This window comes from Triticum dicoccoides, chromosome 3B, assembly GCF_002162155.2.
Source record: "Triticum dicoccoides isolate Atlit2015 ecotype Zavitan chromosome 3B, WEW_v2.0, whole genome shotgun sequence".
Classification (NCBI taxonomy): domain Eukaryota; kingdom Viridiplantae; phylum Streptophyta; class Magnoliopsida; order Poales; family Poaceae; genus Triticum; species Triticum dicoccoides.
The window spans coordinates 511,474,182-511,487,882 of record NC_041385.1 but is presented as its reverse complement, the minus strand read 5'-3'; the positions used below and the strand labels follow the sequence as shown (position 1 = coordinate 511,487,882).

At 45.2% G+C, this 13,701-nt stretch overlaps 1 protein-coding gene and 2 long non-coding RNA genes across 8 annotated transcripts in view; 1 reads left to right on the top strand and 2 right to left on the bottom strand.

Annotated features, from left to right (window-relative positions):
- Window positions 1-790: 790 nt before the first annotated feature.
- LOC119281465 lies at window positions 791-3,242 on the bottom strand. 3 transcript variants are annotated; one of them, XR_005138417.1, is made up of 6 exons: window positions 3,156-3,242; window positions 2,845-2,929; window positions 2,511-2,583; window positions 1,743-1,855; window positions 1,408-1,614; window positions 791-924 (listed from the first exon to the last, which is right to left on the bottom strand). It is a non-coding gene; the product is annotated as an uncharacterized LOC119281465 (long non-coding RNA). The 3 variants fall into 3 exon arrangements; XR_005138419.1 differs by lacking the exon at window positions 791-924 and having other exon boundaries at window positions 1,168-1,432; window positions 1,533-1,614; XR_005138416.1 differs by lacking the exon at window positions 791-924 and having other exon boundaries at window positions 1,168-1,614.
- Window positions 3,243-4,399: 1,157 nt separating this feature from the next.
- Window positions 4,400-9,202, top strand: LOC119276807. 4 transcript variants are annotated; one of them, XR_005136820.1, is made up of 6 exons: window positions 4,400-5,064; window positions 5,457-5,551; window positions 7,239-7,678; window positions 8,042-8,093; window positions 8,453-8,770; window positions 8,944-9,202. It is a non-coding gene; the product is annotated as an uncharacterized LOC119276807 (long non-coding RNA). The 4 variants fall into 4 exon arrangements; XR_005136821.1 differs by having other exon boundaries at window positions 8,878-9,202; XR_005136819.1 differs by having other exon boundaries at window positions 4,402-5,064; window positions 7,127-7,678; window positions 8,453-8,612.
- A 1,122-nt stretch (window positions 9,203-10,324) lies between these two features.
- Window positions 10,325-13,701, bottom strand: part of LOC119279611 (protein NRT1/ PTR FAMILY 4.5-like) — a 5,756-nt gene continuing 2,379 nt past the window's right edge. Inside the window, exons 2-6 of the mRNA XM_037560799.1 lie at window positions 12,961-13,002; window positions 12,752-12,875; window positions 12,035-12,252; window positions 11,498-11,935; window positions 10,325-11,431 (exon numbers count right to left, since the gene is read on the bottom strand). Of these exons, the coding sequence (XP_037416696.1) occupies window positions 10,433-11,431; window positions 11,498-11,935; window positions 12,035-12,252; window positions 12,752-12,875; window positions 12,961-13,002 (1,821 nt within the window). The 3' untranslated portion in view covers window positions 10,325-10,432. The remainder of the gene's footprint in view (window positions 11,432-11,497; window positions 11,936-12,034; window positions 12,253-12,751; window positions 12,876-12,960; window positions 13,003-13,701) is intronic.

Here is a 13,701-nt window from a genome sequence, read left to right as displayed (position 1 = left end):
AGCATCCTAGTATTAAGCACCAACATAATATAAGTTGGACGTTTGGAGTTATTTTTTATGGGACGTTCAGAGTTAGTTAATTAGGAAATCGGCTGCCCACTTTTTAGATCAAAATGCCATTATCAATGTTTATCAGAGTCAGTCACTTTTGACAGGACATTCAGAGTCCGTTTTTTAGATCCTTTTACAGCCCAAGCTAATTTTTTAGACGCCATGAGTTTAATCCTTAATCTCTTGCATGGGCCAAGGGTTCAAATTGTAAGTTTCAGCTGTATGTGTTGGAAAGAACTGCAATCAAAAGGGCAGTGTTGGATGAACAGGGAAAATAGAGCTCTTATATTAGGCAGAAATATAAACCAAAATTTGATGAACATTTTGCAAATCTTCTACAACATGACTTTTTTTTCATAAACTACAAAATAGGAAAACTCTAACCAAGTTAGCACACAAATTACAACAAAGTAAACAAGATATATGTTATCTTCTCACAGCTATGCTGCCTTTTGTTTTTCTTGCAAGACCGAGCTTTGTGAATTAACATTAAGGTTTCATAGGTCCATAAGAAATAGATTATCTGAATTAGAAATGCTAAAATATATAGCTCTTTTACCTAGCCAGGCAGCCATATAAATCCATCGTACAATGCTGCATGAAACTTCAACAAATCATAATTAGTACACAATTCCAGGAGCAGATGGGTAAAGAACAATACATAATCTTGCAAATGAAATCAACGCCTACATCAGTAAAGTTCTACAATACACACTTGCAGATCCTCCCCCACCCCTTTCCTCATCCAGCAATGATTCATATACCACAACCCTCTAAAATTTCAGAGACCTCTTTTGAACGATAAACTCATGTTTCCTCGGTGCCGTTGTTGCTTCCATTCAACATGACAACATAGAGTGCAGCACGCGGTTCCTTGAAACATCATATAAATTCTATCAAATACAATATTTCTATGCACTTTATTTGTTTTTGTTCTGCAACATTGGACTAAACTGATGAACTAAAAAGAAATTTTGGTATATGACACCACAATAAGCACTGGCAGCTCCCAATACAATAACCCACTCGATAAAGAGGCAAAATTAGCTAACAATGCTTCTCTTCATTGGAGGTAAACCCGGTTCCTCCTCTGCCACAACAAGATTATGCTTAATTAAGTGCCCACAACCACACTTTATAACCCCCACCGATTAGAAGGACACTGCACACAGACACATAAACATTCCCCTTGTTGGTAGGTTTATAGCTAGTGTCTTAACTCTTAAGTGCCTTTCGAACCTAAAATAAATTGTGTACTTGCATACATTTCACTTGTGTTGTTCAACAAAAGGCTAGTAGATGGATTACCGAATTAAGGCGCAAGCAACAAAAAGGGTGATTCAGCAACCTACGAACCATAATATGTGGGGAAGTCGTCAATCTACAAATCAAAGCAGCGTGAGATCATCGTGGTCAGTTCATCATTCTATGAATCAAAAAGGTGAGAGCTCATGCAAGTAGCTAAGACGAACAACACAAACATTTCCTTCTTCAGCTTTTCCTCATGCTCATCGTCCTCTGCGGCATAGTCATCGTACACATGTATGGATGTTCTGAGCATCTCTGAAGATGCCCAACAAAAATAGTTAACACACATGCATGCATACGACATTACCAGATTCACGACCTTTGAACACAGTCATAGCCTAGATCAATCAAATTGTCGTAGTGAGACTTGAACGACATGTTACCTCATCGATCTTGTATGTCTCCAGGGCCACCAGTACATCACCATACGATCTCAACCCCGTGGCGGCGTTGCGGGGCGGGCGGCTCCGGCTCCAGCGGCTCCCGCGGCGAGCGGCTCCATATATATGAAATATGATTTGAAGAGCATAAAATGGAAAATCTCATTTAAGTCGATTATAAATCCTATAACAACTTTTAGTGAATTCTCTAAACACTAATTGAAGGTCAATTCCTTTTTTTTGCGAGTAAAAGGAATTCCATTTTATCAAAAATATGAAAATTTGCTAAGCTGGATGCCATATAGATATATTGTGGGACAAACTTTGATGCTCGTAAAATCGTTTATCACCAACCATAGTGACCCTGAAATATGGGGTTCAGAGCTGTCCAGCCCTACAGCAATGATGTAAACATTTGGAAATATAATTGTCATTTATTTTAAAAAATAAAATAGAGTACCATTTCTTCTTTATGGAGTGGACACACATAGTAGTTCAAAGTTCATACTTCAGAACCTTCAAACTTAACAAATATAATGTAACTGGAAATCGACAAGCTTATCATCAAACAACTACCGATTGGCAGGATAACATTCAGAGAAACATATACTGAATTAATCTCATAGAAATTCAGAGAAGCATGTCCTAAATTAAGCCTCACGAGAAAGGATGCCGCTTGGTGGCTAAGGCCTCAAAGTGGCGGCGACAGCGGCGAGTGAATTATGATTATGAGTAGAATAAATCAACATAAACCATATGGTAGGAACTTACGAAGCAAATGAGTAATGGGATAGAATGAATGTGGAAATCCTGTAGTAACAAGTTCACCCAATGCACCGTTTATCTGTTTCAAGAAGAAAATGGTAAAATAATTACAACTGAACGGAAAAGAAAATGCATGGATATAAAGGAAGGCCATTAAAGGTCCAGATAACAAAATTGATATATTTATTTTGCATGCTTTCCAGAGAGAAAATACTTAACTGAAATTTGAATGTTTGAACCACGCATAGTTAACAACATGGTGATGGTTATGTAATAATCAATTGCATATGGTGGAGGTTATGTAATAACCAAGCACAGTTAACATGGAAGTCTCGAATACCTCGACTATCAGGACCATCTCTTCCGGAATCATCCGGCGACATGGTTCTTGGTATTAGTTCACCTTCCCGAATCCTTGGCACCAACTGCACAGTGGCAAATCAGTCTAAGAATAGATTGGGGAACTCTGTAACTGGTTACACTGCATGTCAGTGCCAAATAGCACTAAACTATTGATTTGGTAAAACTTCATTGTTGCACAATAGTTGCTTAGATGTCAGAACCAAATTAGAATGCCCCATTACTGACAAACAGTATAGTAGAAATGAAAGCGTCACAATATCTGGTATTGTAATTGGAGAGAGTTATTACATGTTATCTCGTGATTCACCTTCCCTTTGGTCCCGGTGACATGGATGACCATCATCCACGCGATGGCCTCCTCCAGCTCGAGAATCTAACCAAATCCACCCGCATCAGACAACACATTCCCCATCGCGATTCAGGCGGAGCATGAGGAGGAGGGGACGAACCTGGAGGTAGCGGTCCATGAGGTCCCACTGGTTGCCTGGGTTGCCGGTGTGTGTCCGCACCTTCTGCGTGAGAGAGGAGAGCTGCCCCAGAACCTCATCGTACCCCCCCCCCTCCGTCGCGGCACCTGTAGCCCAATCCCCAACCCGCCGTACGCATCAACCATCAATACGGTACCCAACCCAATAGGAACCTCTAGGGTCGCGCTGCTCTCACCTGCGTGCGCGGCGGCGGTTGAGGACTCCAAGCTGAGCGGCTCGGGCGGCTCACGCGGCGGCTCCCCCGCGGGGAAGGGGTCTCCCGTGGCTAAGGCGTGGCGGCTCCCCCGCGGGGAAGGGGTCTCCCGCGGCTAAGGCGCGGCGGCTCCCCCGCGGGGAAGGGGTCTCCCGCGGCTAAGGCGCGGCGGCTCCCCCGCGGGGAAGGGGTCTCCCGCGGCTAAGGCGCGGTGGCTCCGGCGGCGACCTGCGGTGGAAGGCGCGACGTGCGGCTTCGGTGATAGCTCGGGCATCGGAGGGCGCGACGGGCAGCGCCAGCGACGGCTCCCGCGGTGACCCGCGGCGGAGGGCGCGACGGCCGGCTCCGGCGGCAGCTCCCGCGGCTATCGCCGCGGCGGGCGGCTCCCGCTGCGAAGGGCGCGACGATGGACGGGAGGGTGCGGGACGAACGGTGCGTGAGGAGGATCGATGGATTAGCGATCGATACTGGTGTGCGGGTGTGCCGGAGGCTACGTGGGCGAGAGGTCGTGCGGGGGAATCGTGCGGGTGTGCGGTTTTTTTCCGAACGGCAGGGCAGGGTTAGCGATCGATGGATTGTCAGTGGCTTAATGCGTGCGTGGTTGGCAGCGTTAAACATCGAAGGATTAAGGACCATTAGATCTTGATGATGGATGGGCCTGATTGTTTGGATCTGCCCCTTCTTTTTATAGTGGTAGTAGATGAAGCAGTTGGTACTCTCCGCCGGTTAATTTTTGTTCCACCTCGCCTGGTTTATTTTCGTCCTCCTCCCACCTTCGAGCTTTTTGTTTCGTAGGTTTTTTTTACTACCGTACCACCATCTCTTCACATTGATTTTCTCCCGTCCAAAAAAAACACTTCGACAAGCGAGCCCCCTTTTCTCTCCTCGCACCAATCCTCCTGTCCCCGAGCCCCTCGCAAGCGCTAGGGTTCCCCCACCCCCATCTTCTGCAACCACCACGCCGCCGCCGCCCCCATCTTCTGCGACCACCACGCCGTCGACGCCGTCCTGAAGCACGCTACTCCTCCCCCTTGCCAAGCCGCCCTGGATCTTGCGGTGGAGCTGGCCGCCTCGTGGCCATGGAGGGCTCGCCAGCCGCCTCCGGAGTCCCACATCCCCAAGATCGACTGGATTGCAGCCGCCTGGTCGAGGTCGTCAGCCTTGACGGGCTCCTCCATCACGTCTGGTCCCATGGCTCCTCCGGTACTACCTCGCCTGTGCTTGCTCCCGTCCACGCCGACGTCTTGCTCGGGCCGCGGCATGACCTGCTCGCCACGCCCGCCCAAACCCCAAGCCACACTTCCTCTTCCACCTCTGCGTACTCCTGGTTGCAGCGCCAGCTCGCCACGGGCAAGGATCGGCAGCTCGCCGGCGTGGCGCGTGGCAGGGGAGAGAAGGGGGGCAAGATCGGCGGGGCAGAGTTCTTCCGGAAGGACGGCGTGGTGGGCGACATGGACGGGTACCTCAACTACCTGTCCCTCGAGTATGACTTCGTCTCGGACACCAATCCTTCTTGGTAAGACTTCCTGGCTCTTTCCTCCCTTCTCTCCGTTTAGAAACTGAAAAGGTTGTGATGCAAAAATTCGATTTGTTGCTACCTGTATTCAGACTGATCTGCTATGGGTGCGGTTCCTTGTGGCAGAGTTCTCTATATTCCAATTAATTTCAAAGCAGATGATAAATTGAGATCTACTTGTCAATTTATACTGTATCTCAGATCACATTTGTGCCTTGAATATTAGCTTCTTCACGGCAATTTCAAAGTTACATGTACCATAGTAAGCCAATCAAAATCTGCACCATATTAGTCTGATGCTTTCTTACCCGCTCATCTTGAATTAGTAGGCACTTTCCAATAGGATCAGCTTTGTTGTACAAAGTCACTTGTATTTTCCATGTTATTTGCAGGGTATCTTCAAGGTCCATGCTCCAAATATAAATAAGATTTGGTCCGACGGGCCCTTCATTGGCGTACTCCTGGGACACCTCCATGTAGCACCAAGGTAAAAAAACACCCTGTTGTTGGTCCCTTTCAATTGAAATATTCCTTTTACATGCTCAGGTCGTAAGTTTGTGATCTACAAGGTTTATATGAAAAAGGATTTCCAATTATGATAAGTTGTAGCTTATTGATCCCAACTGTTAGACCATGTGAGCTCACTGATTTTGCCGTCTGAATGTCTGTAGAGTGAAACAAATGTAGCAGTCGTATGCCATCTACTTGCCGAGTTGCATCATTAGCCTGAGCAGATAGCCATCTTGCATATTGTTTGCCCCAATAATATTTCTCATTTTTCCTGATGCATCTTTTGCCCCCATTGGAGTTATGGTTATCTTCTTACATGGTTGACATGTCAATTTTTTAAACAAGGGACCGGTCATAATCAGCAATCCTGACTAGCTTATGCCTTGCCTCGTATCAATTTTGAGTATTAGTTTGTTCACCATCATCAATAAGTGGGACCTTTCATTTCTTCACAAATGTTGGCCAACCCACCAAATCGTTCAACTCATCAACTCACAAAATGCACGACCATCAAGCAAGCTAGCACAAGCTATTTAACTAAAGAAAAGTCACTCTGTAGTGTGACTACAAATTAGATTACAGAGGGAAGTTTGCGAATCACTAGCTCTGAAAGCATAAAATATATTTCAGTTTCTAGGCTGCTACATTATTTTGAAACATGAGCTTTTTTAAAACTGAGTATTTAACGTAGCTTGTTGTTATTGTCAAACTGAAATAGCGAGTATGTATTTGTTGCTTTTTGTTTAGGAAAGTGAAAAAAACAAGATGCCGTTTGTATGCCAGGAATGGCATATGTGAACGACTCGGGTGGTAGTTTTTAGGGTAGGGGCAAGGGGCATTCTTTATAAACTGCCATGGCAGTTCTTTAATTTAGTGCAATTTTTTGAGAAACAGCCATCCACAGGATCTTGATTGTGTGGTTCTGTGTGTGTTCACTGGGACCTCATCACCAGTGAACGTTCGCCGGGTATTGTTCAACATGGCTCTGGATAATTTAATGATTCAATCAAATTTCATTGCAAAGTATACTGGACCAGGCTTTCCTTCTTTCTAATGCAGTGTTAGTTGGCATTAAGTTGTGAAATCCAAATCCATACATTTACAGTTCTTGTTGTTCTAATTACACAAGTATTTTCACACCGAACACCATCTCAGTAACCAAACCTAATATAGTAGTTAGTTTTGGCATTAGACACAACAACTTTGACATTGATAATTTCCTCATATATTTAGTAGGACAATAAACTTGTCTAGCATTTCATTATGAGTTCCAGGCTCTGAAAATAAATGTATGTGCCCCCTCAATGATTAAGGGTGTGGTTTTTGAATTATGCATGCTGACATGCATTGGCAATCATTATTAAACAGTATTCCTTTTCACTGAAATATAACCATGTAATGCTTATGATTTAATCTGGTTATCTAGACAACTAAATGTGTTAAAGTTATGCTTAGTTTCTTTTGGCATATGTAATGCGTGGAAGGAAACCAGTGTCTTTTGATAGGGATTTCTGGAGGTAACATGCCTCTGACTGTATGCACTGAATTTCAGATGCTCTGTTTAGAAGATGTTTTCTTCAGTAGTACTTCATATTTTTATGATTTCCTGTAACTTGCTGATATGGCACCGATTTGCCGCATGGTGTGCTACAACTACACTCCAGGGGAATATTTGTTCAGAATATTTGTTCAGAATCTTCAGTCTTGTAATTTTCTCCTTGATGACAATGACCATGCCGTGCTGGGGATTTGGGATTCCATCCTTGCTGTTTGGACTTCCGCTGCTAATTCCAGATCTTATCCAAAGACTTGGGACTCCAAATTACATGCCCCAGAACATTGGCGACCAAACATCAGAGGCCCAATTAGTTACGAGACTGACTCGTTGGGGTTTCGCTTGTAGCATTCTTGAGATGTTCAGTGGCGTTCAGACTTGGTGTGCCAAATCACCAGATGAGATTTATCAGTCAGTTGTCCTGAAGAAAGAGAAACCGATGTTCCTGTATAATTTACCTACGGAGGTCGCTAATGTCCTCTCTGGCTGCTATGAGTATGACTTTCAGGATCACTCCTTGATGTTAGATATCTTACAGTCATTTGAAAGGTAACATGCTAAAACTCTGTTTCTGCTTCTGCCTTGTTAACTTACATAATTTGGTTAAATTGCCATGGATTGGTGATTTTACCATATTTCATTTTCATATTTGCTTATATTATATTGTACAAACTACTAAGCATTATTGAAGTTTGTCACATGAAAGCATGGAACTGCTTTCTTAGTTGTGTCGTTTATAGTCATATATGGTCGATGCACGTTTATTTTACTATGTCCTGGTACTGGTTTTCTCTGCAGGTTTCTCTACATTAGCTTTGTGTATTCAATTTTTTTTTATTCCTGACAAGACGTGCATTGCACATGCACACTTAGTTATATGAATCAAGCCTTACATGATTTGCTCTTTTACAGATGGATTGAGGAGGTCAGAGATGTATAACAGCCGTATTGATCCAATTGACAAGTACGGCAGTGCTAACCTGCTTACCTAGAATTTTACCACATCCTAAGACTTGCAAATCTGTATAATAGGAATGGCTAGCTGTTTTCTGGTCTACAACCGTGACATGTGGTGGCATCTCTCACCATGTCTGCACATAGTGTTTAGGCATGATTCTTGCATACTATCGAGACTCGAGAAGGGCACGACATTTTTTCCTGAACTGATTTTTATTTTTTTTTGCTTACCGGTTGAGCTCGGTTTCAACTCTTACCTGAGTAGTTGATAGGCAAGCCTGATGCAGGTGTATGGAAATTATGCAATTCCATTAGGTTTGGAGTTGTCCAGTATACTACTAAGGCCTACATATTTTGCTGATGCAGGTTGGAGGTGACACATGAACGTTGGCAATGCAAAATAGCATATATAAAATAACTGCAGCTCAGGCCATGTAGTTCTACAACAACCAAGGAAGAAGTCCGTTTTTTAAGCCGACCTCGGCCAAGCATTTAAGCTTATATGGGTGCTCTCTATTTTTCAGAGGTGCGTGTACTGAGAACGCCCATGATTTAGGGCCAAAAATCTAGAGAAAGTGACAAAACTTTGTACGAGACTTACTTGAAGCCAGTGATAGCCCGTTGAAGGATGCCGATTGTGGCTATCCAACTACAGCAACGTGCTTGCAACTCATGAGTAGCAAAGTATAACATGCTGCCTTTATTAAAGAAGCCCCTTCAATTTTAATTTGCCTTTAGTCTTCGCAGAACTAATTTGGCAGAACTAATTTTCACTTATTTTGAATTGATAGATCCTATAAAAGCATGGATAATTGTGATGATGCCATAGTTTCCTGATTACTATGATAATTTACCAGATGAGGAGGTGGGAGAGGCGCCGCCCAAGGATGTCAGGGGAGGAGGGCAACAAGGCTGGGGAGCGGAGGCTGACGGGGAAGAGAATGATCAAGCATGTAAATTGAGAGCACAAGCTCATGATTTATCAAGGGAGTGGCGCTGCCGCCGGATTAGAAAATCATATCTCACATTAAGGTGTTTTTGTCTTCTGTTTTTGTACAAATTTGGTGCAGGCAAAATTTTGATGATATATATAAGATGACTAGCATTATCTTTTTATTGAGTGCATGTTCGGGTAGCATTATCTACTTAGAAAAAATTGCTATATGCATGTAGTGAATAACATCTGTAGGCGGTTTCCCACCTTGTCCCTTGCTAACTGTCATGCCGGTGTCAAAAACTGGCTCACTTAGAACGCGAGTCAGTGGACTTTGTGATCGAAGTGAGAGGGTTGAGAGTGAGCGCGGGTGGGGGTTGGGATTTGCAACAAGAGCAACACAGGAGTAGCAGACAGTACTATGGATTATGGTGTCATGCCGGTGTCGAAAACTGGCTCACTTAGAACGTGAGTCAGTGGACTTTGTGATCAAAGTGAGGGTTGAGAGTGAGCGCGGGTGGGGGTTGGGATTTGCAACAAGAGCAACACAGGAGTACTGATTATGGCGTCATGCCGGTGTCGAAAACTGGCTCACTTAGAACGCGAGTCAGTGGACTTTGTGATCAAAGTGAGGGTTGAGAGTGAGCGCAGGTGGGGGTTGGGATTTGCAACAAGAGCAACACAAGAGTAGTAGACAGTACTATGGATTATGGTCACTTCTGTGAATACTCTCAACACTGCTAGAAGCACTACTCCATGATTACATCAGCACATTTATTATGATATAAAGTAAGATTAAAATGTAGCTGACCAATGTAATGTAGGCTCAGGAAAAAGTTTTTATTATACTTGCTTAAATATTGTGTGAATGAAGCTAAAAACACCATTTTCTAATATTGTGTGAGAATTGCGTAAACATAACAACAAGAAACAATAGATATTAATTTGTAATAGAATTTTAATTGGATCATCGCTCTATATGTATACATTGTTAATTTATCTCTTTTATCAATTTTACATTGCAAGTGAATTGGACTTTAACAAATACCCCGATTGTGCCCGTGCTATCTCGTCTCTGCATGTAAAATTTGACATGAGTTATGTTTACATAATTTTAGCAAAATATTTTCGTAGCACGTGACAAAGCACCGACATTCCCGTGCTTTCTTATCTCTACATGTGAAAATTTACATCCATTATATTTATACAACTCAACAAAATTATTATAAAAGCCCGTGGCAACGCACAGACGTTCTACTAGTTGTACTAGTACATGAGAACGGGGTAATACTTAATGACGAGGTTCGTCAACAGAAAGAAGAGGATGAAGTGCATGACAACTTCACGACCAAAAAACCTACACAACCATCAACCTTGCATGTTGAAAGAAGTAACTGGTACACGAGTACTGGTCACACTTGCTGCTCCACTGGCGCGACCACATTGTCCTCCTCGTCCTGGGGCTTGACGTACTTGTACCAACTGGCCCAGTAGAGATAGTTGAGGAAGTTGATGAAGCTGAGCACGGCGAGCAGCCAGAAGAAGAGGTCGAGGTGGTTCCGGTTGATGTTGTTGCCGTTAAGCCAGCCGCCGCTCAGCGTGTGCTTCTTGGTGGCCGCGTTCACCGCCTTGACGATGATGGTGCTGAAGTAGTACCCCAGCGACATGGACGCCCAGAGGAAGGCCGACGACATGGACTTGAGCGCGGGCGGCGCCTGCGAGTAGAAGAACTCGAGCAGGCCGATGTAGGTGAACATGTCGGCGATGCCGAACACGCCGTACTGCGGGGCCAGCCAGAAGACGGACATGGGCAGCGGGTCCAGCATCGGGATCGCGTCCAGCTTGCCGTGCCGGACGGCCACCTTCTTGCGGTGCATCTCCACGACGGCGGCGATGCACATGGAGAAGATGGAGAGCACGAGGCCGACGCCGACACGCTGCAGGTAGGGGATGCCGTTGGGGTGGCCCGTGATGCCGCGGGCGAAGGGCACGAAGAGGCGCTCGTAGATGGGCACGGCGAAGATGAGCATGGCCAGCGGTATGATGGGCAGCGTCGCCGGCTGCATCTGGAAGCCTCCGACCCACGTGTTCATGGTGGAGCCCTGCTGGATGGAGAAGGTCTGGAACTGGGCCAGGCAGGTGCCCATGATGATGGCGCTGCAGAAGATGGGCACCATGGCCAGCACCGTCTTGGCGTGCTCCACGTGCGTCACCCGGCACTGCCGCCACGGGTTCGGCGCCTCCGCCGTCGGTGCCTGCACGATGGCCGCCCTGTCCAGGAACCTGAATGGCCTGTCCCTGTGGGACACGAACTCCTCCTCGGGAGAAGCTTTGCTTCTGCTCATCTCGTATAACTCGGCAGGGTTCTCAGGGAGCTGCAGATTTCTGTTCCTGATCGCAGCAACGTACACCTGAAAACAACACGGAAAATAGTCAAGAAGCTAAGCTAGCTAGACGAGGTTGATTTGCTGACGTACCCGGAAGATTTCGAGAAGCGCGCTGCTGCCCTGCGCCGTGAAGATGCGGTAGCGGGGCATGCCGACGAGGAAGGCGATGAGGGCGAGACCCATGACGCCCGTGGCGGCGCCGAACCCCTTATCCCAGCCCTTCACGTTCTGGATCCACACGAACACCGTGACGCTGACGGCTCCGCCGATGCACAAGCTGAGCAGCAGCCAGTTGAAGAAGCTGGACATCTGGCGCCTCTCCCTGGGGTGCTTCGCGTCGAACTGGTCCGCGCAGTGCGCCGGCAGCGCCGCCTTGATGCCCGCCGACCCGATCGCCACCAGGTACAGGCCGACGTAGAGGCGCGTCTCGCTGTGGCCGCCCACCCTCTGGCACGTCGGCTCCGGCCATTTGCACCCTTTCGGTAGCAACTTCGGGGAGTGAGCTTGCAGCGTCATCAGCAGGAGCCCCTGCATGCATGCAGAAATGGGAACAAGTTCAACCAACCCAAGACCGGAGAGGATCAACGACCAGCTGCAATGCAACCAAGTGAAAGGAAAGATTCTTACGATGAGCTCCACCAGGGAGGATATGATCACGGTCTGGTACCGGCCCACAAAGGTGTCGGCAAAGACGGTGATGAGCACCGCGATCATGTAGCTCGTGCCCATGTAGTCGGTCAGCAGGTTGGAGGCGTCCGCCAGGTTGATGTGCATGACCAACATGAAGTACATGATAAGGTTCACGGCTAGAGACAGAGAGGCCAGGTTCTCCAGCCCAAAGTTCACTGCAACAACAAACAAACCCAGGACAGTTTCATATTACCAGATTAGCAAGTTTGGCTTCATTTCTATTGAATTCATGCTCCGGCAAATTCATTCAAAAGCCCGAACTGATGCAGAGAGATTTCCGGCCCGTGTTCATTAGATTATTAGAACACCATGTTGCTTCTTAATTTGCCGGTCAAGTACAACTTATCCATTAACTTGTATGTGTGAGGTCATAAAATACTAATCCTTGCATGTTTTTAGAGAGAATATAAATGTTTCTCTGATTGGTTAAGCCAACTCTATATGTATTTTTCCCGCAAAAAAAAACTATATATGTATTTTACTTTTCATACCACATGTTACCATCTACTTATGTATGGGTTGCTAAAAACAATAGCACAATAACAACCATAGGTGCACACAAAAAAATCAGAAACATGTTGACAAAATAGCAAAATCCTGAAGGCAGATCTAGTTTATGTACAATGAAAACTGATCATGATTAAAAAAAAATACCAAGAATGAAGAAAGAATTGCCAACACCACCATGGCGCCCTCGCACAGCAGGCATTCCCCTCCAATTAACCTTCCCTTCAATGACTTCGTACTGTTTTCCTCCAACGACTTGATGTGTTTCCGACTATGCATCATGTATGTGAATAACAAAGTCACTTCTCATGCCCATGGGCACGGAGTAGTAGCTATTTGATGAACATGTAATTTACCTTGCCATTGGTTTCAGCTGCTTTGCCATCCTCCTTGTATTCCTATTAATTTTTGTTAGCAAATAAGAGAGGTTGATATGAGAAATAAACACATAACTTCAGAACAAAGTGGGAGATTATTCATGAATTAGTGTCTACTATTCTTTCTTCTTCTTTTTTTGAAAGAAAGGGGTTGCCCCCCGCCCCAACTTTATTAAAACGGAGCAAACCAAAGCCACGACAGTTTACAGTGCTCAGGCCACGCCAGAGTAGCTAAGCCAGAAAATTTAAAATCCCATGTAGTGTCTATTATATACTTAAATTAAGTGACATGAATTTCGGTTATCTGTTGATGCCCATACAGTTACAATTTATACACAGTAGTTTATACCTTATTCTTGGTTTTCTGGTAAAAGATATACTATTAGACGATCAAAGGAAACTCCCATTGCAGTTGAAATAAAACGGTCACTATATGCACGTTTTTACGATATGGCATGATAAGCATGAATTGTTTCAGAAGTAAATAAAAGAGAAAAAAGAAAGGAGAGAAGATGGGCTGAGCCAAGGACCATGGATTCCAATTTGCCTGTGGCCTCGGTTACCTTGCTCATCTCCTCGTTTTTCTATCGAGAAAATGACACAGCAGTGAGAAGGTTGGCACGCACGTACGGAAAAAGAAGTTGGAACAAAAGAAGGAAAATGAGCTAGTATGTACCATTTTGGCCTAGCTAGAGGCGAGCTATGTCAGGTGGACAGAGA